Source organism: Pagrus pagrus (genome assembly GCF_965226575.1).
Source record: "Pagrus pagrus genome assembly, chromosome: 24".
NCBI classification, from domain to species: domain Eukaryota; kingdom Metazoa; phylum Chordata; class Actinopteri; order Spariformes; family Sparidae; genus Pagrus; species Pagrus pagrus.
This window is the reverse complement of record NC_140206.1, coordinates 19,792,866-19,818,890: the sequence shown is the minus strand read 5'-3', so window position 1 is coordinate 19,818,890 and position 26,025 is coordinate 19,792,866. Positions and strand designations below refer to the sequence as shown.

General features: G+C 41.6%; 2 protein-coding genes across 2 annotated transcripts in view; one reads left to right on the top strand and one right to left on the bottom strand.

Annotated features, from left to right (window-relative positions):
- Positions 1 to 422: 422 nt before the first annotated feature.
- Positions 423 to 22,059, bottom strand: tgds (TDP-glucose 4,6-dehydratase). Its single transcript, XM_084347697.1, has 13 exons — positions 21,974 to 22,059; positions 21,625 to 21,724; positions 19,118 to 19,184; positions 18,468 to 18,536; positions 18,158 to 18,248; positions 17,934 to 18,082; positions 17,741 to 17,839; positions 17,025 to 17,084; positions 15,898 to 15,941; positions 14,042 to 14,207; positions 13,242 to 13,297; positions 9,460 to 9,557; positions 423 to 1,489 (listed from the first exon to the last, which is right to left on the bottom strand). The coding sequence occupies exons 2-13, from the start codon at positions 21,669 to 21,671 to the stop codon at positions 1,329 to 1,331; spliced, it is 1,107 nt and encodes a 368-aa protein (XP_084203823.1). The 5' UTR covers positions 21,672 to 21,724; positions 21,974 to 22,059; the 3' UTR covers positions 423 to 1,328.
- Positions 22,060 to 22,428: 369 nt separating this feature from the next.
- The window catches only part of gpr180 (G protein-coupled receptor 180), a 28,702-nt gene continuing 25,105 nt past the window's right edge, over positions 22,429 to 26,025 (top strand). The window contains exons 1-4 of the mRNA XM_084347129.1: positions 22,429 to 22,699; positions 24,838 to 24,981; positions 25,121 to 25,215; positions 25,621 to 25,726. Coding sequence (XP_084203255.1) covers positions 22,546 to 22,699; positions 24,838 to 24,981; positions 25,121 to 25,215; positions 25,621 to 25,726 — 499 coding nt within the window. The 5' untranslated portion in view covers positions 22,429 to 22,545. The remainder of the gene's footprint in view (positions 22,700 to 24,837; positions 24,982 to 25,120; positions 25,216 to 25,620; positions 25,727 to 26,025) is intronic.

The window sequence follows — 26,025 nt, the reverse complement described above, 5'->3', positions numbered from 1 at the left end:
TCGGCGGAGGAGACCGCCAATGTCAGATGTTTAAGTACTATGACTGCCACCTTGAGCTGGAGGGGAAATGTACTTCATTTTATAACAATATAGAGGAGAGGGGGAAAGAAGAGAGGGAACTGGAGTCTCTGGTGAGTGCCGAGTTCATTCAGAGGCTTGACTGAATATAATCACACAGACCCTCAGTGTGTGCAGTTGCTGGCTGGCTAACAGACTTATTGTTTATAAACAGAAACGTGTTCTGGGCTGTTTGGGGCGAATAAATACCCGGGTGTTGCGCAAATAAAAAAACAAATGCAAAAAGCATAAACTAAAATATGTTGAAGTTTTGGTTACCAATTGAAATGCACCGTTACCTTGAATAAAATTGCAGACCATTACAGAAAAATGGAAGTATACAACTCAAGAAAATACCAAAGGTCTATTTGTTTTTAGACATTTTAATGCAGAAATGTTACATATGACATCTTTAAATGTGTTTATTTGCAGTTAAATACATTCTACAGGATTATATGAAAAATATTTCTCTCTAGATTGTGTGTGAAACATCTGACCCTAACCTTAATGAATGGACTTTGAGCTTGCTGCTGTTCCCTTCTCATCTTTTTATTATAAACTAATCCCACAATAAAATCCAACTATCTTAACTCATTTAAAAGCTTTTGCTGTGAAAAGTTTAATTTAAATTTGAAACATCAAGTTTCACCTACAGTTGCTAAAACTTCTACCTAACCTTGCTGAATGTTAGCAGTAGCTGAAGTAACCTTGTTACTTGAGCGTATGTCATGTAATACATGAGTCTTCCTTGTTTTGATCTGACGACCACCAGAATATCAGGTGATTGAATTCACAAGTTACCTGCAGAATTTGATCTCTGAAGGAAACACTCACAGGGAAATGAGAGATTTTTAAGAAAGATCAGTCACAACTCTCTCAGAGAAGTACCAACACAGCCTAGCTGCGTCACACTAAACCTTTCAGCCAAATTTCCACAGTTAACTGTATATTGTCTTTTTGCATGTTGGTCAATTGTTTAATGGAGCTTTCAGGTTTCTACATACTTGCATAGAGTATGTGCCAGCCTTAAACAAAAAAGCCACTGATCAACATCAGCTGAATTAATAATTAATGTCACGATAAAGTGCATTGATTTCCAGGTGAAACTTTGCTTTGGTTGAAAGAAGGGGCTGCCTTCCTGTTGTCTGGCACTTCAGGGCCTGTTGGTCCAACAATCACTCAGACAGTTGAGAATAAAACTGTGCTCATGTGTTCAGTATTCATGAGTTGAGCTGTAAAGCAGCCGTAATAGCCTCTCAGTTACCCAAATATCATGTAAAGTTATTCAAATCACTGCTCCAACTGTCAGTCAAGCAGCAGGGCACAGCTGAACCAACTTCTTTGTTGGTAGCTTTTTCAAGCTCGTCTCTGATTGGTCCTTGGTCCTCGCTTGTGTCTGACCAGAAGTTTGGGTTGTCTCGATACCAATTGACTAAAACACAAAACACAAAACACAGGAATCAAGGATCACATCATGTACAGGAAACCAAGGTGTCCATTTCTCTTCTTCTGCACATCCACGAGTTTCCTGGGGAGGTTGAAGTAGTTGGCTGAAGTAGTGTAATTAACAAAATACCACAATAACTGAGGCACTGGTGGCACTCAAGGCTTTGGAAGCGTTAGCTTAGTTTTAGTTTAGTTTAGTTTATTTGTTTATTATGACGTGGACAATCTCCTTTAATAAACTTTACAGTAAAAGGAGCAGCTTTAGCCTTCACAGCTAATTTCCGGCTGTAGTCCCCGGTCGATTGACAGAAAAGACAATCTTGACTAGCTAATATTACAAGGGGATGCAAGGGATAAAAAGAACGAATGTGGAAAATAAATACAAAAAAGTTAAATAAAATCAAATTAAAAAATGGTACATACAAGGCATGGAGCGGCAACAGATAATAACTACGTCACATATCACGTTTGACGGGGGTTAATGTTTGCAGTTATAGTTGTCTGATAGCCATGTTTTGAGGTGTTTGGTGAAGGTGGAGTGTGTAATTACGTCTTTGATGATGGTGGGCAGTGAATTCCAGTTTTGTATGGCTTTGACTGAGAATGAAGATTGACCAAATGTGCTTTTCCTGAATGGGGTTACAAGGTCACCTCTTGTGGTGCTTCTAGTGTTATGACTGCTGTTATGTTGGATTATAAATGAGTTGAGAGGGGGAGGGGCGATGTTATGGAGGATTTTGAAGACCAGGCAGATGTTTTTGTATTTGATTATGTCTTCCCAGCTCAGTAGTTTGTGTTTTTTTAAAATGATGCAGTGATGTGAACTGTTAGGCTTTTGATCCAGTACTTTGATGGTTTTTTTGTAAAGGGTTGCTAATGGTTGTAATGTTGAGCTGTTAGTTTGTCCCCAGCTTGTCAAACAGTATGTGAGATGTGACGTGATCATGGCATCCATAAACAGTTTTGCAGCATTAAATGAACTTGGGGCAGGATTTGTGAAAAAATAAATATGAATTTTAAGTTTTTTAATGCTAATGGGTGATGAAGCGTTCAAAACCAAAAATAAGGAGCCCACCCACGTATCTCTCCATTGCCTTGAACAGGCTGTGTGCTGCATAATGTACTGCAATTCGGGCCCGAATTTCCCGCGGACGTGACGTCAGATGACGCTGAATGCGCGTCCTTGGATACGGGAAAAAGACAAGCGCGGTGGACCCAAACTAGTGTTTGGGTAGTAATGGATTCTGCTACGGCCAGCAAACAACCCACCACCACACAAAGTCCACTAAAAAGTCATACTAAGAAGAAAACAAAGGTTTTATCAGCGGCATGTCGTGAGTCGAAACGAAATTACGACCAAAGTCGGGCTGGCACCCGAATAAACATCGGATACGCGTTCGACTCATGGAGGCAGCTTCAACTTTATTCGGGACTGAAAACAGATGCTGACATGGCTCATTTCCTAGTAACCAGGTAAGAAAACATTACAGGTCATGTTTAGAGCTTGAGATGACGAGGACTCGGAGTGACCTAACATGCAAAGTAGCGTTAGCTGCAAACATGTAAGTCCACCACCGCTTAACAATAGTTACAGACTGCGCATTTTCCATGGTCCTTTAGTCTGAAACTGAATAGTTATAAATATGTCCCTTTATATATGGGATCGAAAGCCCAACCTGTTATCCGGGAGGTGACGTTAGCAGCTGGCTGTAGCCACAGGCTAATGGTTTGTTTGTGTCTTACACACAGCAATCCCGTATCAGAGACGATATTTTTGTCCCCCAATATGCCGTCTTTGCTTTTGCCTGTGCCTTTCAGACTGCATCAACCCTTACAGTAAATCGCTGCGCTTGTGTGTCACTACACACAGCAAGCCGGCTTCCCGGCTGCATCATGTGTGTAGGGGATAAGGCATCAGCTGCACTGCTTTGAAGAGTTCATGCGCGCTCCTGCACCAGCTCGGCTGATGGCTGCAGTTACCCTAATGGCCGCAACGGCCGTCATGTCACTACAGTTTGGCAGGTCCTGTGGGTTTGCCCCTGAAGTCATGTAAAAAAAGACCTCGGATTTTGCCATCTATTGTCTTTGTAACTTTATATCTTCTTCTGAGTTTGACCTGTCCAAGAAAAAGGGATGATTTGACCCTGTGTCCAGCCAAGTGGAGCCAACATGTTTTGCACGCAAGAGTACTGGATTGTGGCCATGCCAGGCCACCCCCAGGTAAAGACGAACAATCAGTTACAACTAGTCCCTTCATGGGAATTGTTCATCTCTTGATGATACTGCTCCTGGCTGGTGATGTCGAAGTAAATCCTGGGCCTCAGTTTCTTTGTCCAAATTTTTTGGATGGGCTACAACCACAGCTAATTAGGCTACCACCACAGCTACCCAGGCTACAACCAGAGCCAGCTGGGCTACTACCACAGCTAGCCCTGATATCACCATACCAGGTTGGGCTTACACCACCGCTAGTTGGGATCCTATGATGGCTAGCTGGGCCTCCTTCACCACTGGCCTGGATACCACCATGCCAGGCCAGGCCTCAACCCACACTAGCTGGGATTCCACCACGGCTAGTTAGGCTTCCACCACCACACCTGGCCGGACTTTTACCACAGTTAGCTGGGTCCCCACCACAGCTAGCTGGGCTTCCACCACTGCTAGCTGGGCTACCACCACTGCCAGTTGGGCTTCCACCACAGCTAGCTGGGCTTCCATCACTGCTAGCTGGGCTACCACCACACCAGGCCAGATCTCCACCACTGCCAGCTGGCCTACCATCACACAAGGCCAGGCTTCCACCACCACTAGCTGGGCTACCACCTCACCAGGCCAGGCTCTCACCACAGCTAGCCAGGCTTCCACCATACCAGGCCAGGCCTCCTCCACCTCTAGCTGGGCTACCACCGCATCAGACTGAGCAATTACCTCAGTTAAGCTACCAAACAGAGCAGCAACCATTGCAACATGGGCCATGTTCACAACATGTGCTACAACCTCAGGTAACTGGGACTCATTCAACAAAGAAAAAAGTAAATGTGCCAAATCCGGGAATTAAGAAGCAACACAAAATGCAATTTTTTCAAACTCTTAATAATGCTAAAACCATTTGGGACTCACGATCTAAACCGAGGGGAAATTTACTGGGCCATGTCAACATCCGCAGCATTGTCAACAAAACGGAGCAAATGGAACATTTATTAAGTGACTCTAATATTGATATACTTGGAATATCTGAAAGTTGGTTGACATGTTCATCATCTGCAGCAGCCATCAGTATTCCAGGATATAATGTATTTAGAAAAGACAGAGAAGCAGGGCGAGGTGGGGGAGTATTAATCTATGTCAGAGAAAAGTTTAAATGTGAACTAATAAGGTGGCCTGAAGAAGTTAATGCTGAGTGTATTGGTCTAAATATATCACTTTGCCCTGCAATGTCTTTTACTGTGATTTGTGTGTATCGACCTCCCTCAGCAAAGGATGTATTTTATGATCATCTTCAGACAATTTTAAATGATTGCAACTCTAAAAAGGAAATCATTCTTCTTGGTGACTTCAATATCAACTGGGACATTAAGTCAGATAGGAAAAAAATGAAACAGCTTACGGATAAGTACAATTTGACACAAATTATAAAAGGACCAACAAGAATAACAAACACGTCAAATACAACAATTGATCTAATATTTACTAATAATCCTGAAAGAATCTCCAAGTCCTTTAATCTATTATCTGGCTTGTCAGATCACAATTTTATCTTGTGCTCAAGGAAAATTGAGAGGAAGCACTTAATGGCATCCACCAGAGGTCACCATTACTATTTCATACCCAAAAGCCAGCAACAACTCCTGAGTGAGGAAATCCAAACGGTAGATTGGTCTTACTAGTGAATTTTTAAAGACCAATAAAGAGGCTCTTGCTGACCCAATTGCACATCTTGTAAATCTATCCATAAAACAAGGAATGGTACCATCTACATGGAAGATTGCTAGGGTCTCCCCAGTCTTTAAGGCCGGGGACAAGACAAAATCTGAGAACTATCGACCAATAAGTATTTTACCTATAATCTCCAAAGTAGCGGAGAAATGGGTTATCACAAAACTGACAGAACACTTAAATAATGGCCATGCCACTCGTCATCAAATGCAGTTTGGATTTAAGAAATTTCATTCAACAGAGACGGCTACCTGTTATTTCCTAGAAAACCTAAAGAGCTTGTTGGATCAGGGCGGCTTTGTAGCTGCTGTATTTCTTGATTTAAAGTGTGCTTTTGACACCATTAATCATGATGTGCTTATTGCTAAATTAACTCATTTCAACTTCTCAAATAGTGCCCTCTGCTGGATGAAATCATATCTGTCAGACAGAAAACCGGCAGTTCAAATTGGTGATTCGCTGTCTTCATATCTCACTTGTTCTGCTGGAGTACCACAGGGGTCAATACTGGGTCCTGTCTTATTCAGCCTATATGTCAATAACTTGATAAATGTCTGTAGAAATATAAAAATGCAACTATATGCTGACGACACTGTATTATACTGTCATGCCAACTCAATTCAAGAAGCTGCTGCAATACTCTCAGGAGCCATGGTGCCAGTGTCCCATTGGCTCCAAAACTGTTGTTTACATTTGAATACAAAAAAAACAGTCAGTATGTTTTTCTCCCGACAGACAACAGAGGGACAGCAACCATCAGTCATGGTGGGTGGAGAGAGACTTGATGTGGTTGAATACTTTAAGTACCTTGGGGTAATCTTCGATTCCAATCTTAATTTTACGCAACATGTTAAAAAAGTCACAAATACAATTAAATTTAACTTACCAAATTTCTAACATATAAGACCTTTCCTGACTATGGAGTCAGGGAAGACCTATATGCATGCAATGATACTTACTCACATTTCCTACTGTTATACAACATGGTCACATACATCAGAGAGTACTTTAAAACCAATCAAGTCTCTCTTCAAGAGAACACTTAAAACTTTTGACAAAAAACCTATACACTACCATTATTGTAAAATTATTGACAAGTACAAAATCTTGGACTTCAACAGCTATGAGTTGTTTTTGGATGTTTGTCTCATCTTTAAGGTTTTGAATGGACTAGCCCCTCCACCATTACAGGACTTCATAAAGAAAAAATCCTCTAGAGTAAACACCAGAGCACTGACTAGGGGAGACTGTGATGTACAACGGCACAGGACTCAATTTGGCGAAATGGTGGTGTCCATCAGAGGAACACAGTCTTGGAACACACTGCCAGCTCATGTTAGAAACTGTGACAATTACACCACCTTTAAAAAGACCCTTAAACAGTGGTTGAAAACAACTCAGACCTGCTCTCATGGGTAACCTCTTTGTCTTCTCTACTTTGTGTATGGACTTTTAACTTTGATGTGAAGCAGGACTTATTTTTTGGTAAGATTTCTACATGTTTTATGTAATTGTGTAATGTTTGTATGTTTTTTTCTATGATACCTGCCTTAGGACAGCGGATGAAATTTAGCAACTGTGCTAACTCCGGCATATTAACATTGATGCTTTTCACTGATATGTTGATTAATGTGCATTGTCCTAATCAAATAAACAAATAAATAAATAAATAAATAAACTGAGTCTTATTTCTTGATCCTGCCCCATGTCCCTTTAAAAGTTAGTGTATTTCTGATGTATTTAAAATTGGCCAGGTTAAACTTAGCCCTATTGCACACTTTTGTAATGTGTGTTTTAAAGGAAAGATTGGAGTCGACGGTGATGCCCAGATACTTGAAATGTGGAACAGTACAAATTTTTTTACCGGAGATTGTAATATTTGGGATGATGTTACATTGAGTTTTAGTGAAGAACATTCCTACAGTTTTATTGAGGTTGAGTTGGAGGCAGGAGCACTTTAGCCAGTTGGTAATTTGATCCATCGCTGTGGTGAGTTTGGCAGCAGTCAGTTGTTTCGTGCTGGCATGCACATATATTACTGTCGTTCGCATACATTAGAGTGTTGATTTCCGGGCAAACCGATGGTAGATCATTGATATATAGACTAAATAGAAGTGGGCCGAGTATTGATCCTTGTGGTACTCCAGTGTGGAGGTTGAGAAATGATGATTGTTCACGGAGACGTGTTAATTTCTACCATATAGGTATGACTCAATCAATTTGAGTGTCAGTTGGGCGAAGTTAAAAGCAGACAGTTTGGCTATTAGGATGTGGTGATTGACAGTGTCAAAGGCCTTACAAAGGTCTAAAAATACAGCCAACCACACCCCCCTTGTCGGCCATAGCTCTGACCTTTTCTAAAAAGAGGCAACTAGCCGTTTCAGCAGAGTGATGGGCCCTGAAGCCGAACTGCATGGGGTGGAGAGTGAATGGGCCAATATTGAGGAAGGAGACAAGCTGCTCTGACACATTTCTCGGCAACCTTGGAGATCACAGGTAGGATACTGATTGGGCGGTAGTGGTCAGTGGGTCGTCTGACTTAAATATCAGAGTTACAATTGCAGTTTTCCAGGTAGTTGGGAAAATCCCCTGTAGTATTGACTGGTTGATAGTTAGTGTTTTGGGGTAGGCTAAGTATTCTTTAAGGGATTTAAGCATTTTACAATCCATACCATAGATATCCTTTGCCGTAGAAGTTTTTTTTTGCTTTGAGAGTATTTTTGCTTAATTTCAAAATCCCTCTGGACTGATTGCAGTGGATTCAGATGACCTGAGTGCAGAGTGTGGAGACTGGCTCCTAATTAATGACTGCATTCCCCTCCTAGCCAATCAGGGTGTGATGATGCCCTATTTGTGAAGGCTTAAGAGAGGAGGGGAATGGCACACAGGTGGCTCTCACCCTCATTCTGAACGTCTCTCTCCCATTCTGAATCTGTCCCTGACTCACTGAGAACCTCATTCCCCTTAGATTGCCAGCCAGAACCTCTGGTCTGTTTAGGCCCTATACTGTTTTCTTGGCAGTCCCACGTCATTCTAGTGAGGAAACTGTTTATTCTTGATCCCCTTGAAACCCAAGCCCCTATACAACTTCAGTTTGACATACATATACACACACATGCATGCATGCATGCATGTGTGTGCATGCTGCCTTCTTGATATAGATATTTTGTTTAAATCACTAGAGACCTGTGTGTGTGTGTGTGTGTGTGTGTATTTGATACAAAGTGGGGAAGTTTTTAACCACAGAGTGAGGACATTTTGAAAAGTGAGTCCTCACAACATCAAAGGGCTGTTTGAATTTAGTAGGGTTAGGGCAAGGGTCTGCAACCTGCAGCTCTTTTGCCCCTCTGCAGTGGCTCCCTGTGGCTTTGACATTTTACATGAAAATGGATAATATATTTTTTTTATCATCACTTTTTTAGGCCTACAGTGATTCTTACATTCTCCGACAGTAAAAATGTGGAGCCAACACACAATTGCATCTAGTCCATCAAGTTGTGATCAATTGAATGATCCTGAGTTAATATCATTGTGTTTTATGCTCAAGCCCGAGGGTTGATCGCTGTATGTGGCCGAGGATAAAAAGAAGGACTAACTTTTATTTTTTGTATTTATTTTTTTTTAAAAAAGGCTGCTGCTATGCGTATTATTTATTATCAAATGAGGCTACTTTTTATTTTGTACATTTTCACAAACACAAGGAGGACTTAAGTAGGTCTGCATATATAGTTCTGTCTTGCTACTCTATTTCTATTTATTGTTGGCTATTTCTTTTGTTTCCAATGCTCATTTAGGCCTATTAATAATCTTGATAGGCTAATTTAGACCTTTTAGGCTTTGTTACCTTTATTATAAAGACACAACTATGTTTTGGGGCTCCAGACAGATTTTTTTTGGCGAGGGGAAAAATGGCACTTTTGATAGTTACGGTTGCCGACCCCTGGGTTAGGGGCTAGAGAAATGCATTAATTTCAATGAGGGCCCTTAAATCCATAGAGGTATGTGTGTGTGTTACTGTACCAGTCTGTCTGATGCCTTCAGCCCAGGACATATGAGCTCTCCAGCCCAGATGCTGCAATTTCTCACATTTGATGGGGTAGCGCAGGTCAACATGCGGCCTACAGAGCAGAGGTCAAAGGTCGGTGTCAGTGTCAATTAAGATGTCTCATATTGTTGTGGGAACAATCAGCTCACTGTCCTGACAGACTCATGCAACAAATGTACAACTTGTCAAACTGGCCTTGGTAAGGACACGTGAGGCTGCTTTTCTCATCAATTGAAAAAAAAAAAACCTATAGCAAACATAGCACAGTAACACAGATCACAAGCACAAAATACACACACACATACACACACACTCAAGGCAAGGCAAGGCAAGGCAAGTTTATTTGTATAGCACAATTCAGACACAGGGCAACTCAAAGTGCTTTACAGGCGCATACAATTACAGTAAAACATTTAAGATACATTAAAACAAAACATTAAAACAAGTTGAGAAATAGACATTTAAACAAAACATTAAAACAAGTTAAGAAATAGACATTAAAACAAAACATTAAAACAAGTTAAGAAATAGGAAAACAAAAGTCACAGAGAAAAAATAAAAGTCACAGTGCAGTTCAAAGACTTAAAATTGCTTCAGTGAAAGGCTGTGGCAAACAGAAAGGTCTTCAGCCTTGATTTAAAAGAGGTGAGAGTTGGAGCAGACCTGCAGTTTTCTGGGAGTTTGTTCCAGATGTGTGGCGCATAGTAACTGAACGCTGCTTCTCCATGTCTAGTTTTGACTCTAGGGACTGAAAGCAGACCTGAGCCTGATGACCTCAGAGGTCTGGATGGTTCATAACGTGGCAGCAGATCAGAAATGTATTTTGGCCCGAAACCATTCAGTGCTTTATAAACCAACAACAGGATTTTGAAATCTATTCTTTGACTGACAGGAAGCCAGTGTAAAGATCTGAGAACTGGAGTGATGTGATCTACTTTTTTGGTTCTTGTTAGGACTCGAGCAGCAGCGTTCTGAATCAGCTGCAGCTGTCTGATGGATTTTTTAGAGAGTCCTGTAAAGACACCGTTACAGTAGTCGAGTCTGCTGAAGATAAATGCATGGATAAGTTTTTCTAAATCCTGCTGAGACATAAGTCCTTTTATCCTGGATATATTTTTAAGATGATAGTAGGCCGACTTTGTAATTGACTTAATGTGGTTGCTGAAGTTCAGGTCTGAGTCCATTATTACACCAAGGTTTCTGGCTTGGTTTGCAGTTTTCAACATTATAGATTGAAGCTGAGCAGAGACTGTGAGTCGTTCTTCCTTGGCTCCAAAAACAATTATTTCAGTCTTATCTTTGTTTAACTGAAGAAAACTCTGACACATCCAATCATTGATTTGTTCAATGCATCTACTTAGCGTTTGTATGGGATTGTAGTCCCCTGGTGAGATGGTTATGTAAATTTGTGTGTCATCTGCATAACTATGGTAACATATTTTATTGTTTTCCATTATCTGAGCTAGAGGAAGCATGTAAATGTTGAATAGTAGAGGCCCCAGAATGGAGCCCTGGGGTACTCCGCTTGTCATTTTCATCCTTTCAGATGTGTAATTACCAATAGACACAAAGTAGTCTCTATCATTTAGATAGGATTTAAACCAGTTTAGTGCTGTACCAGAGAGTCCCACCCAGTTTTCCAGTCGGTCCAGTAGTATGTTGTGGTCGACTGTGTCAAACGCAGCACTGAGATCCAGTAATACTAAGACTGAAATTTTGCCATTTTCTGTGTTTAAATGAATGTCATTGAGGACCTTGACTAGAGCAGTCTCAGTGCTATGATGTGGTCGAAATCCTGATTGGAAGACATCAAAACAGCCATTTACTATTAAGTAATTGTTCAGCTGTTGAAAAACAGCTTTTTCAATTATTTTACTTAAAATTGGGAGGTTCGATATGGGCCTGTAATTATTCATTACTGATGTGTCTAGATTGTTCTTCTTCAGGAGTGGTTTAATAACTGCAGTTTTCATGGCTTGGGGGAAGACGCCTGAAAGTAGAGACATGTTGACAATCTGTAGCAGATCTGGAGTCATGCAGTCTGAAACTTTTTTGAAGAACCCTGCTGGTAAAATATCAAGGCAGCATGAGGAAGATTTCAAATGTTGTATTATCTCTTGCAGGTTTTTGTCATTGATTTGGTCAAATTGTGTCATGGTGTTAGAGTTGGTTTTCGGTGGACACATGGATAACACGCCTCCTGTACTAGGTACGGTGGCACAGACCGCTTGTCTAATTTTCTGAATTTTGTCAGTGAAGAAGGATGCAAATTCATTACAGGCCCTGGTAGATAGATGTTCAGAGGCTACTGGCACAGGAGGGTTTGTTAGCCTGTCGACAGTAGCAAACAGGGCACGTGCATTATTATTGTTTTTGGTGATAATGTCTGAAAAGAATGACTGCCTCGACTTTTTCAGTTCTAAATTAAAAATGTAAAGTCTCTCTTTATAAATGTCAAAATGAACTTGGAGCTTAGTTTTGCGCCACCTGCGCTCTGCCTTTCGGCATTCCTTTTTTTCCATTTTGACAAGCGTGGCATTTCTCCAAGGAGATTTTTTCTTACCAGAGACCACCTTCACTTTAGTGGGTGCAATGGCATCAATAACATTTGTAACTTTAGAACTGAAGTGATCTACAAGGTCATTGACGGAGAACCTGGAGAGGGGAGGTGTGGAGGAGAAAGCCTCAATGAATATGTCACTGGTGTTTTCAGTGATGTAACGCTTTGAGACGACCTCAGTTTGAACATTTGTGTACACACATATATCACTCTCAAAGAGAACACAGTAATGATCGGAGAGAGCAACATCAGATACCAGAACCTTAGGAATGTTCAGACCCTTGGAGATAACCAAGTCTAGGATGTGGCCCCTGTTGTGTGTGGGCTGCATCACATGCTGAGTGAGTCCAAAGTTATCAAGGACACGACACAGTTCTTTAGTCCATCTGTCCTCAGGTTTGTCGACATGGATGTTAAAGTCACCAACAATTAACACACAATCAAAGTCAGTGCAGATAAGAGACAGTAACTCAACAAGGTCATCAAAAAAATCTGTACAGTATTTAGGTGGCCTGTAGATGTTTAGAAATATAGCCCGAGAAGATGAGTTTAACTGAAGAGCCACATATTCAAAAGAAGTAAAATTTCCATAAAACATTTGCTTGCATTTGAGTAACTCATTGAACAGAATACTAACACCTCCTCCTTTTTTATGCTTTCTAGTCTCACTTATGAAAGAGAAGTTTGGAGGGCTTGATTCAATGTGAACAGCTGCACTGTTGTCTTGGTCTAACCAGGTTTCAGTTAAAAACATAAAATTAGCGCAGGTGGTTCCTGTAATCAGCCAGCTTCCTTGATGTTCTTTCATACTCCTTTAACAACCATCCACACCTGGGCTCACCTAGCATTAGCAACCCCCATGAAGGCCTGTTGGACCAACGCCCCACAAGTTGCCCTAACAACTCTGAAAGTCAGAGCTCACGTGTCCTTAACGACTCTGTAAAGACACTCCCACACAGAGTTTAAAAGCCTGCAACTCCCCTCCAGTTAGTTAGAACTGAAGAAGCCAAACTGAAACAAGTCCAGTTGCCTACGATACAGCACCTAGAACTTACATCAAGGAAGCTGGCTGATTACAGGAACCACCTGCGCTTCAACTTGAGTGTGTGTGTATGTGTGTGTGTATTTTGTGCTTGTGATGTACTGATCTGTGTTACTGTGCTACGTTTGCTGCATTTCCTGCATTAGATTACTCACCTGTCAGGCACAAACTCCAGCCAGTCATTCACCTCAGAGTCTGGAACATTCTTGACCTAAAATAAAACAGTTTTAAGAATCATAACCTTGTTTAATAACCTTTCTTCTTTACAGGAAGGATATCTGATCTTATGTATTTCTGTGTATTTTCCTATCAGTTGACACACAGCTCATTCCATACCAACCCAATTAATTCAGGAGATAAAGCTATAACTTCTTAATATCCTCTATGCAATGAAAAACAGGCAGGCAATGAGTATCACACAGATAGAAAACCTTAAAATCAACACGACTGAATAATAATACATCCAGTTAAAAATATGAGAAAATAGCTATTTTGTTAGCTGAGTGGAAAGCTATATTTAGCAAGATCTGTGGTACTCAATTTGATTACTGTAAAGAACTGTGCAACAACTATTTACATGAACACATGCTGCAAATCCTTCTGAAGGTTTCTTGGATGTCTAGTACAACATTTCAGCTCAATCCGGTGAATACTAAATGATAACTGAGGCTTAGAATACTCCTAAAAAGATGGAATTTAGCTCTGAGGGCCAAACTTCATATATTCATAACTAAAAAAAAGTATTTGGAGTATAGCTGTAGGAATTTGCAAGGCACTATGAATTTCATTTATTTTGTTAGTGTGTTTTTTTTTTTGGTTCCAAGAAAATCATGACATGACAACTGTGAAAAGTTCTGAATTCTGTGTCAGCATGGAGCGACCCAAATCTGGATTTTCTGAACATTTGCTTCCTCCTGCTACATGTTTAAATTACAACAACAGTTCCTAAACACACCATTGTAACAAGTTCCCTGGCCAGTTGTATGATGGGTATCTCACAGCTGGTTCCCACATTGTAGATTTCTCCCACAACCCCTTTCTCCAGAACCAGCAGGAAGGCACTGATGGCATCATCGACAAACAGGAAATGGCGGGATTTAGGAAGGGTTCCCTGGATAGTGCTGCAGCACAGAGAAGGAAAAGAAACCCAAGTCAAAATGAACTACAACCCTGATTCCTATAATGCTGGGACATATACTCAATTGAAAGCAGAACAGGCAACTTACATTTACATTTAGGGTATTTAGCAGACGCTTTTGTCCAAAGTGACTTACAATTAGTACATTTGTCACAAAAAAGAAACCACAGCATATCACCGTCAATAAAGTAGAAAACTTAGCCTGAGCCAAATGCAACGAAATTTCGTTCTGATCTGCATTGTGAGGTGTACTTTTGAATGACAATAAAGAAAAGTCTAAGTCTAAAAGAAAAAATAGAAAGGAGTCATGCTATGCAGGGTCGAGGTGAAGTCCTGAACAAGTGAGTCTTTTGCGGAAGACTCTGCTGTCCTGACATTGGGCGGGAGTTCGTACCACCAATGGGGTGCCAGAGCAGAGAAGAGTGGCGACTTCGCTGAGTGGCCTTTGTTTGCTGTTAGCCATGGCAGGACCAGCCGGCCAGCTGATGTAGTACAGTGAAGTGCTCAGTCTCAGCCAGTGGAGGTCACGGAGGAGGGGGTCACATGGGAGAATTTGGGTAGATTCAAAACTAGGCGCGCTGCAGCATTCTGGATACGTTGCAACGGTTTAGTCACAGAGGCTGGGAGTCTAGCCAAGATTAAGTTGCAGTAGTCCAGGCGGGAGATGACCAGTGTTTGGACCAGGAGTTGCGTTGTGTCCTTTGTGAGGAAAGACCGGATCCTGCAGATGTTGTAGAGGGCAAATCTGCAGGATCGGGCCACCGCGGTGATGATGGGGGTGCAGGATAGTCCGTCGTCGAGGATTACGCCCAGGTTCCTTGCAGTTGATGAAGGCGATACCGTGACATCCTCGACACTGACTGACAGGTCCATGTGAGGGCAGTCTTTCCCTGGGATGAAGAGGAGTTCAGTTTTACTAAGGTTGAGCTTGAGATGATGCGCAGTTGTCCAAGCGGAGATGTCTGCCAGACATTCGGAGATGCGCGTGGCAACATGGATATTGGAGGATGGGGGGAAAGGAGAGGAACAGTTGGGTGTCGTCAGCATAACAGTGGTAAGAGAATCCATGTGATGTGATTGCAGAGCCTAGTGATCTAGTGTATAGTGAAAACAGAAGAGGTCCTAGTCTTGAGCTTTGAGGGACACCAGGGAAGAGAACATGGAGAATAGTTTCCTGGGGTTGGAGGCAGAGGAGTTGATCTTTGACAGGTAGAAGGCAGATTTGGCTGCTGAAACAGTTGATGTGAAGTCAGAGAGGATGTGGTGGTAGTGAGCAAGGTCATCAGGGTGATGTGATTTTTTCCATTTTCTCTCTGCTGCTCGTAACACCGATCTATTGGTTCGCAGAGATTCAGACAGCCAGGGAGGGGGGGGGTGATCGTGCTGGTCGGGAGGTGAAGGGACAGAGAGTGTTTAAAGAGGAGGAGAGGGAGGATAACAGAGTGGAGGAGGCTTCCTCAGGCAATATATTTAATGTTTTACCTCATCAACTTCATTGTTTTTTGTAAATATCTGCTTATTTTGAACACAATTTGCAATTGATTACATTCTGTTCAGTTTCCCATTTTTTTTGGAATTGTGGTTGTATTTCAGACAAATACTGTAGCTGGATTATAGTGTATATATAGTGTATATATTAAGTGTAAACTTAAATAAAGTTCAAACACACCTACCATTTCTTGTTCATCTGCAAGAGGGTGAGAAACCTTGGAATGACCTGAAAGATCAACAAGATGATTGGTGGTTTTCAGTCAGAGAACACAGCAGCATTATCACTGTAAGATGATGTTGTGTTGAGTTTATAAAGTCAAGGATGACTCTTGTTTACCTGGTGGGTTTAAAACCTGCAAAACTTTTTCCAACTGAAGATTAACTGGTTCATACCAAGTACAAAACACTGCATCGTTATTCTTTTGTAAGAGGTCATCTAACCTCTTTAAAGCAGCTAAATGAGGTCAAATGGAGTACAATAGAGTAAACGTAAGTGTTATAACGGAAAAGAAACACAGCAGATAAAATGTTGTTAGATAACACTGCAAAGATCTTGTACAGGTCCAGCTGTGGCTTCAAAGTGTTAAATTGCACAAACGGACCAATCAGAGATTAAACCCTTATAGGAAAAGAACCATGCACCAGTGGTGATGCTTGGGGGCGGCTGTAGCTCAGGAGGTAGAGCAGATCTTGTAGTAATCAGAAGGTCTGGTTCGAATCCCCTGGCTCCCCCAGCTAGATACTACATTACCCCAAATTGCTCCTGATGAGAAGTTGGCACCTTGCATGGCAGCCTGTGTTGTAAGTGTTGTAAAGTGCTTTGAGCGGTCTGTATACTGGAAAAGTGCAATAGAAATGCAAGTCCGTTTACCATTTGGTGAGAGGATTTATAAGCAAAGTGAGCCAGGCAACAATCAAATCTATCTAGGACTAGAATTACCGCTTTGTGGTCGTATTCTGCCACGCACCAATCAAGTTGCAGTTCCTGAGCTGTAGCGTTGAATAATGGCCAGAATATTGTGATGTCAGAGTGAAGTCAGACTGTTAGACAAGTAACAGGAGAGGTTTTGCGATAGTTATGACCAAAAAATGTGTTGTGTCAGATAAAAGTGAGCTTTGACCACCAAATTCTCATCAGTTCAGCCTTGAGTCCAAGTGGACGTTTGTGCAGTAGTTGAAGAAATTCCCTGAAGGCATTCTTGAGATATGTTATTCACGAGAATGGGACACACAACCCGAAAACATGTTGCCGCTGTCACTGACATGGAGGCATATAAATGACCAACTGTTATCGGTTGGGGTTCTGTACCTTCTCAGTGTACTGCCTGGGCCCGTAGATGTTGTTGCTCCTGGTGATGATGATGGGAAACTTGAGAAAGATCAACAGAGCAGTATTTAACATGGACTAAACCTGGATTACTGGATCAGCAGACTGTAAAATCGAATCAGACCTGAGACCAGTTTAAAGATCAACACTAACAAAACAGGCAATTACACAGATACATAACCTCTTTTCAACCTCCTGCTCCTGTGAATTGCAATTTCTTCAAATTTTTATCAACTAATTTTTGCTTTATAATTATTTTAACATTTTTCAGGATGTCTTATTCTTTATTTCTATGCCCCTGTAATGCTCTTTGAATTCCCTTGTTTCTGAATGGTCATCCTCATCTAATCTGATACACTATAGGTAATCATGGTCCTGAAACTGAAACATCCAGCTGCATCTACTAAAGCAAATCAAAGCTGAACTTTTCTGTTACATTATTTCTACCCGTGGGAACAGCTGAAAAAGCTAAATATGCTCCAGCAACAAAAAAAACTAACATGGCCGCTGCTCATATTCACACATTTTTAATGGCAACATTAGTCCATCACAACTTCTGAAAGCCCAAGGTGATGTCATGATATTGCTCACTTTGTCCGACCAAGTTCTCACAATTTAGCTGCTGAAACTGGAGAAAGTTTGTGATTAATCATTGGAAAACATGCTAAAACCAGTACAACCTTAATAGCCATGTGTACCTTATATTTGTCCCAGTAGGATCTGACCAGATACTCTGCAGCTGCTTTTGTAGCAGAGTATGGGTTGGAGGGCCTCACTGGACTGCTCTCATCAAACACCTGCACAGAACAAACACACAATATCCCAGTTCATGAAAATAAATCACTAAATGACTCAAAACTCCAACAGTCCATCAGTTGAAAATCCACTGACCGCATCCAGACTCGCTCCGTACACTTCATCAGTGCTGACATAGATTAAACGTTGTGGCTGGTGTTGGGCCTGATGAGCAGCTGCAAGTAAAACTCTGGTTCCATCGATGTTAACACGTTGGAAGCTAGACGGAGTTTCAAACGACGACTCTGAGCCAAAGAAAAAAAAATTACTTAAAAGATTACTAAATCAGTACAGTAAATTCTGCATGTAAGAAAACTCACCGACGTGCGTTTTGGCCGCCAGGTGGAAGATCACATCAATGTTTTCTGTGTTGAAGATGTGCTTTACCAACCGAAAGTTACACACATCTCCCTGTTGAAGAAAGGAGGAGATTTAGAGGAACATTTAAGAGATTTTCAACCAGCTTTGTATCACCACAATATTGGAAGTTTAATATTTATAACGAAGGACAGAAGTGTATCTTTATGATTTATTTATTGGTATTTAACAAAGCAGGTTTATCTGAGATCACTACATCAGAGAGTGTACTCAGAGTATCTCTAGTTTTTAATACACGTCAGCAGCACTCACTCTGATAAAGGTGTAGTTCGCTCTGTCTTGAACACTCTCCAGACTCCTGGGGCTGCAGCAATAATCCAGCTGAAGAGATCACAGATCAATGACACATGTTTATGCTACAGTACATACAGCACACAGGAGGTCAGAGGCAAGTATTCACTGCCTTCTCAGAGTGTTATATTAAGCTCTAAATGGGACAGTAGCTCAACACCGAATAATGTACCTCTATATATTCATGGACAAGGACAGTCAGCTGACTCTAGCCCCTTTTAGTTAGAAAATGCGCCACATTTGCAGCCAGGTAAAGGCTGCAATCTGCCGTCTTGTCTATGTGAAACTGAGGTGTAATATTCCTCCTTTGCAAAAAAGCCACCACTGGGGTAGGCGTAATCATGTGACGTGAAGCACGAAGTTGGGCGTGAACAGTGACGAGTGATCTGGTTATTGACGATTCTCTCGGCTGTGATGGCTAGCATCTCCTGGATGTCAGTGGCTTTCCAGTTGCTCATCTTGAAATCTGGCAGACCAAAACAGACCTCCAATATGCCACGGTCTGTCTAAATTCGTGGACCTAGCCGCAAAAAGGACAGCTAAATTGGCGGGTTGCTGTCCAGTATAAAACGGCTACTGTCAGCTGTAACACACACAGAGTGTTCACTTACATTATCCAGGTTAATGATTCTCCAGTCAGGGTGGCTGTAGACCAGTGAACATACAAGATGGGAGCCACTGGAGAGAGAGACGGGGAGGTGGAAAGACATATGAGACATATGAGACAGAGCTAAACATTGTCGTTGACCCAACCGGCCTTCTTGTGGGTTGCTAAGGCTAGGTGAGCCCAGGTGTGACTGGTTGTTAAGCTGTCTGGGGAGGGAACTCAGTACTGCATTGTAGGTGGGTGATAAGTCATGTCTTAGGCCACCTTGTTTGCTCAAAGACAGCTGTTCCAGTTGGACGTTGATGGATTCTTTCACTCTTTCAAACCATCTGTCTTCTCTAGACAAGATGTTTACATTGTTGTCCTCAAAGGAATGATTTTCCTCCTTCAGATGTAAGTGGACAGCAGAGTCTTGATCGGAGGAGTTGGCCCTCCTGTGTTGTGCCATTCGTTTATGGAGAGGTTGTTTTGTCTCCCCAATGTACAAATCTGTGCAGTCCTGGCTGCATTGAACAGCATAAACTACATTACTCTGTTTATGCCTGGGTGTTTTGTCCTTAGGATGGACAAGTTTCTGCCTCAGTGTGTTGGTAGGTTTAAAGTGAACAGGGATATGATGTTTATTGAAGATCGTCTGAGTTTCTCAGATGTTCCTGCGACATAAGGAATGACCATATTGTTACGTTTTCTCGTCTCCTCCTCTCTGTCTGCTCTGGATCTTTTGGTTTTGACAAAGGTCCAGTTTGGGTAACCACAGGTTTCAAGTGCTCCCCTGATGTGCTTCATGCATTCCCACTCAAGAAGCTGTTACGATGGTGAAGAAATGCCTGCTACAGGACAGCACTCTGTCCAGCAGAACCAACTTCACCACAGACCACATTTGTGCCTTACTGGACCTCTGTCTGATGACCACCTACTTCCAGTACAGTGAAGGTTTCTACAGACAGAAGCACGGCTGTACCATGGACTCACAGTGTCCCCTACAGTGGCCACCCTCTACATGGAAGAAGTGGAGAGCAGAACCTTGATTACCTTCACAGGAACTGCTCCTAGCCACTGGTTCAGGTATGTGGACAACACCTTGGTCATTATCAGAACAAGGGAAGTAGAAGCCTTCACAGAACATATAAATGCTGTGGACAAGAACATCAAGTTCGCATGGGAAGATGTCAGAGGAGACAGTCTGCCCTCCTTGGACTGTGCAGTACACATTGAAGAAGACAGAAGCCTCAACATTGAGGTGTACAGAAAACCTACACACAGATCAATACTTGCTGTTTGACTCTCATCATCCACTGGAGCACAAGCTGGGGGTCATCAGAGCCTCAAACCATCAGGCTGAGACCATGCCCACTAAGTCAGAGGGGAAGGAGAAGGAACAGAAGCACATCAGGGGACCACTTAAAACATGTTGCTACCCAAACTGGACCTTTGTCAAAACCCTTCTAAAAGATCCAGAGCAGACAGAGAGGAGGAGACAAGAAAACGTAACAACATGGTCATTCCTTATGTCGCAGGAACATCTGAGAAACTCGGAGGATCGTCAATAAACATCATATCCCTGTTCACTTTAAACCTACCAACACACTGAGGCAGAAACTTGTCCATCCTAAGGACAAAACACCCAGGCATAAACAGAGTAATGTAGTTTATGCTGTTCAATGCAGCCAGGACTGCACAGATTTGTACATTGGGGAGACAAAACAACCTCTCCATTAAAGAATGGCACAACACAGGAGGGCCAACTCTACAGGTCAAGACTCTGCTGTCCACTTACATCTGAAGGGGGAAAACCATTCCTTTGAGGACAACAAAGTAAACATCTTGGCTAGAGAAGACAGATGGTTTGAAAGAGGAGTGAAACAATCAGTCTACATCAAACTGGAAGGACCGTCTTTGAACAGAGGAGGTGGCCTAAGACATGACTTATCACCCACCTACAATGCTGTACTGAGTTCCCTCCCCAGACAGCTTAACAGCCATTCACACCTGGGCTCACCTAGCCTTAGCAACCCACATGAAGGCCGGTCAAGTAAGTCAACGACCCACAAGTGGCCCCATCAACTCTGAAACTCAGAGCTCACATGTGTCCTTAACAACTCTGTAAGGACACTCCCACACAGGGTTTAAAAGCCTGCAACTCCCCTCCAGTTAGTTAGAAGCCTCTTGAATAAGAGGTGAAGCATCTTCAAGAAACTGAAACACGTCCAGTTGCCTACGATACCAGTAATATGAATCCATTATTTATATATTCCGTATTCATTTTCGAGCTTGGCTGACATCAGTGTAACCCACTGTAGTGTAGTATTTGAGAAAGAGAAATTACAGCTCACCAGTCAGCTAAGTCTGACATAATGTGACTGGACACATTTCAGTCTAAGCTTGAACTGTAATAGAGAAAAACTGTAATAGTTTGGTTTCAGGTGTCGAGCGAGCTCAGTGTGCCGGTAATGACTAACATTAAGTCACATCCTGTTTATCCATATGACTTCATTAGCAAGGTGAACTCACATGAATCCTGAGCCTCCTGTCACCAGCACGGTCCTGTTCGAATCCATCCTCTGGTCCTCAACACTGAGCACAGGCGGCTGTCACTGCACATTCAGCTCTCCTACAAACATAGTTACGACATCTTCATCGTTTTCATACTCCGTTATCGAGCCTCTAGCTAACTGTGAATACAGGCAGGTTAGCACAGAACTTCTCTATTTCCTGAACACAGTAGAAGCATTGTTTGATGGGCGACAGTCGCCGGGCGTTTTACGGCAGTGTTGACACGTTGAAAATGGGCGGAACATTTATCACATGTAGATTGGTTTCTACTCTCTCACTGGTTGATTCATATGACGGAGTGTACTACCTGCTGTTCGATTGGATGAATCCAACATCCATCAAACTGTCAACGCTGCCCACTGTGCAAGGCAGTAGTGTCAAGGGAGCTACAATAGATTTGTAACGTCCGGAAGTCATTTTCAAAATAATTCAAAAATAAAATAGAAATAATTCCTTTAATTAAAAAAACTGTGTTTTTCGGAAGTTTGAGTAGTTTTATTTGGTCAAGTGTCGAATTACTGTTTAAATCTGAATATATATGGAAAATAAAGCGTATTTTAAGAGAATATACTGCTTTTACGCAGTTCAATGTTGCAGGCTATACAATGCACTATATCTTTAGCTTAAACATGAACTTAACACAAACAAATGCAATGATTGAGACTAGGTGTTTTGCGATGACTCTGTTCATCAGAAATGTCAGTTGTTCTTCTAGCTTTCCTAAAAAATCAGACAGATGGAGCTTTCATTTGAGGCTAGAAACATATAACTTCCGGTCTCATCCCGAGTCACTGTGGATGACTTGACGCAGCTGGTTCACTTCTGGCTTCGTGGCTCATTGAATTGGTTTGCTAACGTTTATTTGTCGATAACGGTAAAATGCACCAGGGCAAGATGTCGTATTTATTAGCCACGTTTATAGCTGCAGTGCTGCTCAGTTCGGGGGTTTTTGGAAAAACTGTGACGGGAATGTTTAAGAGCGAAGTAGCGAGGCAGCAGAATGGCCAGTTCATCACAAAATTCATGTACCAAGGTAATGTTGACGGTGCTGATGTGTCATCTCCTCACTGACAGGGTTAGCTTCTGTTCAGGCTCAATATTAGCATGGCGTGATGACGGTGTGTTGGTTCAGTTCACTGTATGTATCTCATTATTTTTACATTGACTCATCCGTTGGGTGTAACTAACATGTCATCACCACTTAATCTGATCATGTCTGCACTGATTAACACCACTTTTGTCTTTGCCACTTCATATCAAAAGGCTATATTCATCATTATCAGAGTTTCTCTTTTATTTTAAATCATTTATAATTATTATTACTGTTATTTTCCTTTTTTTGTTGTTGTTTAGTTTCAGTTGGTCCTGAACCAGTTAACTGCACTAATGTCAATATTGTAACGAGATTTGTTACATAACTTCAGGAGATGATCCTGAAACACAAAGGATTATGGGTTAAAGCAGGGTTGGATTACCAATTAGGTGAAGCAGACAACTACCATGGGGCCCCAGCCCTCCAGGGGCCCCAGAAAGCTCCAGGCCCTCTACTTCTCACCTAGTGTTTTTCATTAAAAAACATGTTTGGGAATAAAGGTGAAAGGTTAACTGTTCATTTATTAGTCATTTCACAACACCAGGTTTGTAGAACCAAATTGGGTTTAAGTCCTATTTATGTGCTAGGACTACAGCTAACGATGTTTACATTAATGATTCATGTGTAGAGTATACTTTGAATGAATCTATTAATTGTTATATAAATTGTCACAAAATGTTGAAAAAATCTCCCGTGCAATATCTGAGCCCTGCATAAATATTGAACTTAACAATTACAACCAGTTGTCACGAGTGTTACTGTGGCCAAAAGTATTCATGATAAAAATACGGTCACGATATTTATGGATAATTTTAAAAAAAAAGTCAAATTCATCTTTAACTTTGTCTGCGTCTGTAACCGTTACTGTTACAAAGTATATAAATAGAACAGCTAGACTTAATGCTTATGCCTAAACATGTAAGAATTTTAGCTTTAAGCTTTCAAAATGTAGCTACAAATATCAGCAGAATATGAAGAGATAACAGTGTTGACAGTTTGACGTCTATGTATTGTTTTGTAGAGATGTCTAGTAGTATGTCTGAAGTTAGCATGCTAACCAGCTAGCCCCGGGCCTGAATACCTTTCTCCCAGCTGTCCAAAGGTCCTGTGCTAGCGGTGCAAACACTAACTCCCTGGCTAACTGTACAGCTAACTGAGTAAACTAACAGTAGCTACAGTCATCAACAGTTACATACAGAATGCAGTTAGCTAATCTGTTGATTTGCTGCCCCTTTTTGTTCAACAGGTGGCCAATTCTAACATATTGCACCTTAACGCTTAAACTTATGATTACCACCAATTTTCATACTGCGGAATACATTGAATATACTGCAGTACCTTAGTCGTCTCATTTGAGAAGCTGGAACCAGATAATGTTGCCACTTGTGCCTTAGAAATAATGTAAACAATTAATTGATTAGCCTACCATGATTTGCAGCATTAAAGATGCTTAAGATTAAAGATAGCGACCTTAAGGCGGCATGTGCAATAGTCACATCACAGGATATGCAAAGTCAAGTAAGGCAAATTGACTCAAACACGCTATGCTGCTTGATACAAAAGGAAAACTCACACAGGTGTCATTTTCTTCCAGAGAAGTGTGTCTGATATCACAAAATGTAGTTTGATTTAAAGGTTCTGGGATACATGGGAGTGCTTATGCATGCACATTGAACTACAAGTCACATTCATGATCAATTTATCAAACAATGCAGGGCCAACTACTGTTTTTCGTTCTTTTTCTTGATAAAACATACTTTACTACAAAATCACCCTGATCATTGGGATGAATAATTATTTCCAAATAAAGCTATTCAAGTTTCCTGGTGAAAATTTCCAATATATATCACAGAAAAACCAAAATATCGCATCAGTTTTTCCAATATTGTGCAGCCCTGGTGTCTAATTAAGAAATCTGCAAGACACAAGATGGAGGAACCTGGGGCTAAGCGGGAGATATAGATCATGTATCAAGCCTAAAAATATCAGGATATTATTTATAGGATATTACACCCACTCATCAGTTTGGAAAAGACTCATTAAAATTAACAATCACCCATCTATCTGTCTGTCTGCAGGTGACAGTGGTCTGTTGGTGTGCAGGCTGGACAACTCTGCTCTGGCTACAGAGAAGGAGTCCAGGTTGCTGCTGTATCAGGACATGGACTCAGACCTGGACAACCTGAGCTGCTCTGAGAGGCTCGCTAGAGCTCAGTTCACCAGTAAGGACCAGCGAGTGCTGATGTCTAATGTGATGGATGTGATGCATCTGTATTGATTTCCTCTTCTTATGTCTCTGCTCTCTTTCCTCAATGCTGTCCCCTCCTCTCACTGCGGACGCCAATTTTCCTTCTGCTTCAGTTTCTCTGAGTCAAGAAGAACACAACCAGACAATCCCTCGCCAGTCCTCGCCTACAGCCTGGCAGGCCCTGTATGCTGACAGATACACATGTCAGGTAACGTTATGGACTGATAGGAAACACACACATGGAAATTCAATCTGTGTTTAGCTTAGTAGACAGGAAGGATGCTGGTGGAGGGAGCTGTTTAAAGGAAAAGTTACCCCAAAAATAACTACTCACCCCCACCCCCTGGTCCACAAAACATTTCTGGAGCTTCACAGTAAAACAGATTGCAGCATTCTCCTAAACAACTGAAGTAGCTGGAGACTAGAACAAAAAACAAACCAAAAAAAGATCGCAAACTGGTCTGAAGAGATGTTATTTACACAAGATGACATCTTCACTGTAACTGCAAGCAGCAAAGGCTTCTTTTGAATCCCATGGGTTCTAGTAATTTATCACATTAAGTTTCCCCCATTTTATTCCTCTTCTCTGTCTGTTTCCTGTCCATCTCTCCAGGAAGGTGCAGTGATTCCTTCTCATGCTGATCTGAGTTTTACTGTCCTGCTGTTGAACGCTGACTCAGCTGGGAATCCTCTGGAACACTTCAGTGCAGAGGAGGCAGGTAAGACGTCCTCAAAACTCCCATCAGCACAGTTCATAGGCTGTCAGGTATCAGGGCATTGGCTATGTCTGTTGTGACAACATGAAGAAAATGTACACAGCTTCTTAATGAGATCAGTGATTTTCCCGTCTGTTGTATTCAGTTATTAATAGATGAGAGAAGACCTTGAAACTGCAGCATTCTATCAACCTATTTTCTGTCTAAACTGAGTTATCTACATCCTCTGCTTTATGCTCGTGTGGAGCTCTTTAAAAGAGGTTTGTGTTAAATATTTAAAAGATATAAAGTTCTGCATCATT

What these genes read in the sequence shown, in the direction of transcription:
- tgds (XM_084347697.1), bottom strand. Translation starts at nt 21,671, where the DNA reads ATGGATTCGAACAGGACCGTGCTGGTGACAGGAGGCTCAGGATTCAT. An exon ending in GGCGGCCAAAACGCACGTCG is followed by an intron (nt 18,083 to 18,157) that starts GTGAGTTTTCTT and finishes TCTTTGGCTCAG; the next exon opens with AGTCGTCGTTTGAAACTCCG. An exon ending in CCAGGGAACTTGTTACAATG is followed by an intron (nt 13,298 to 14,041) that starts GTGTGTTTAGGA and finishes GTTTTATTTTAG; the next exon opens with GTCAAGAATGTTCCAGACTC.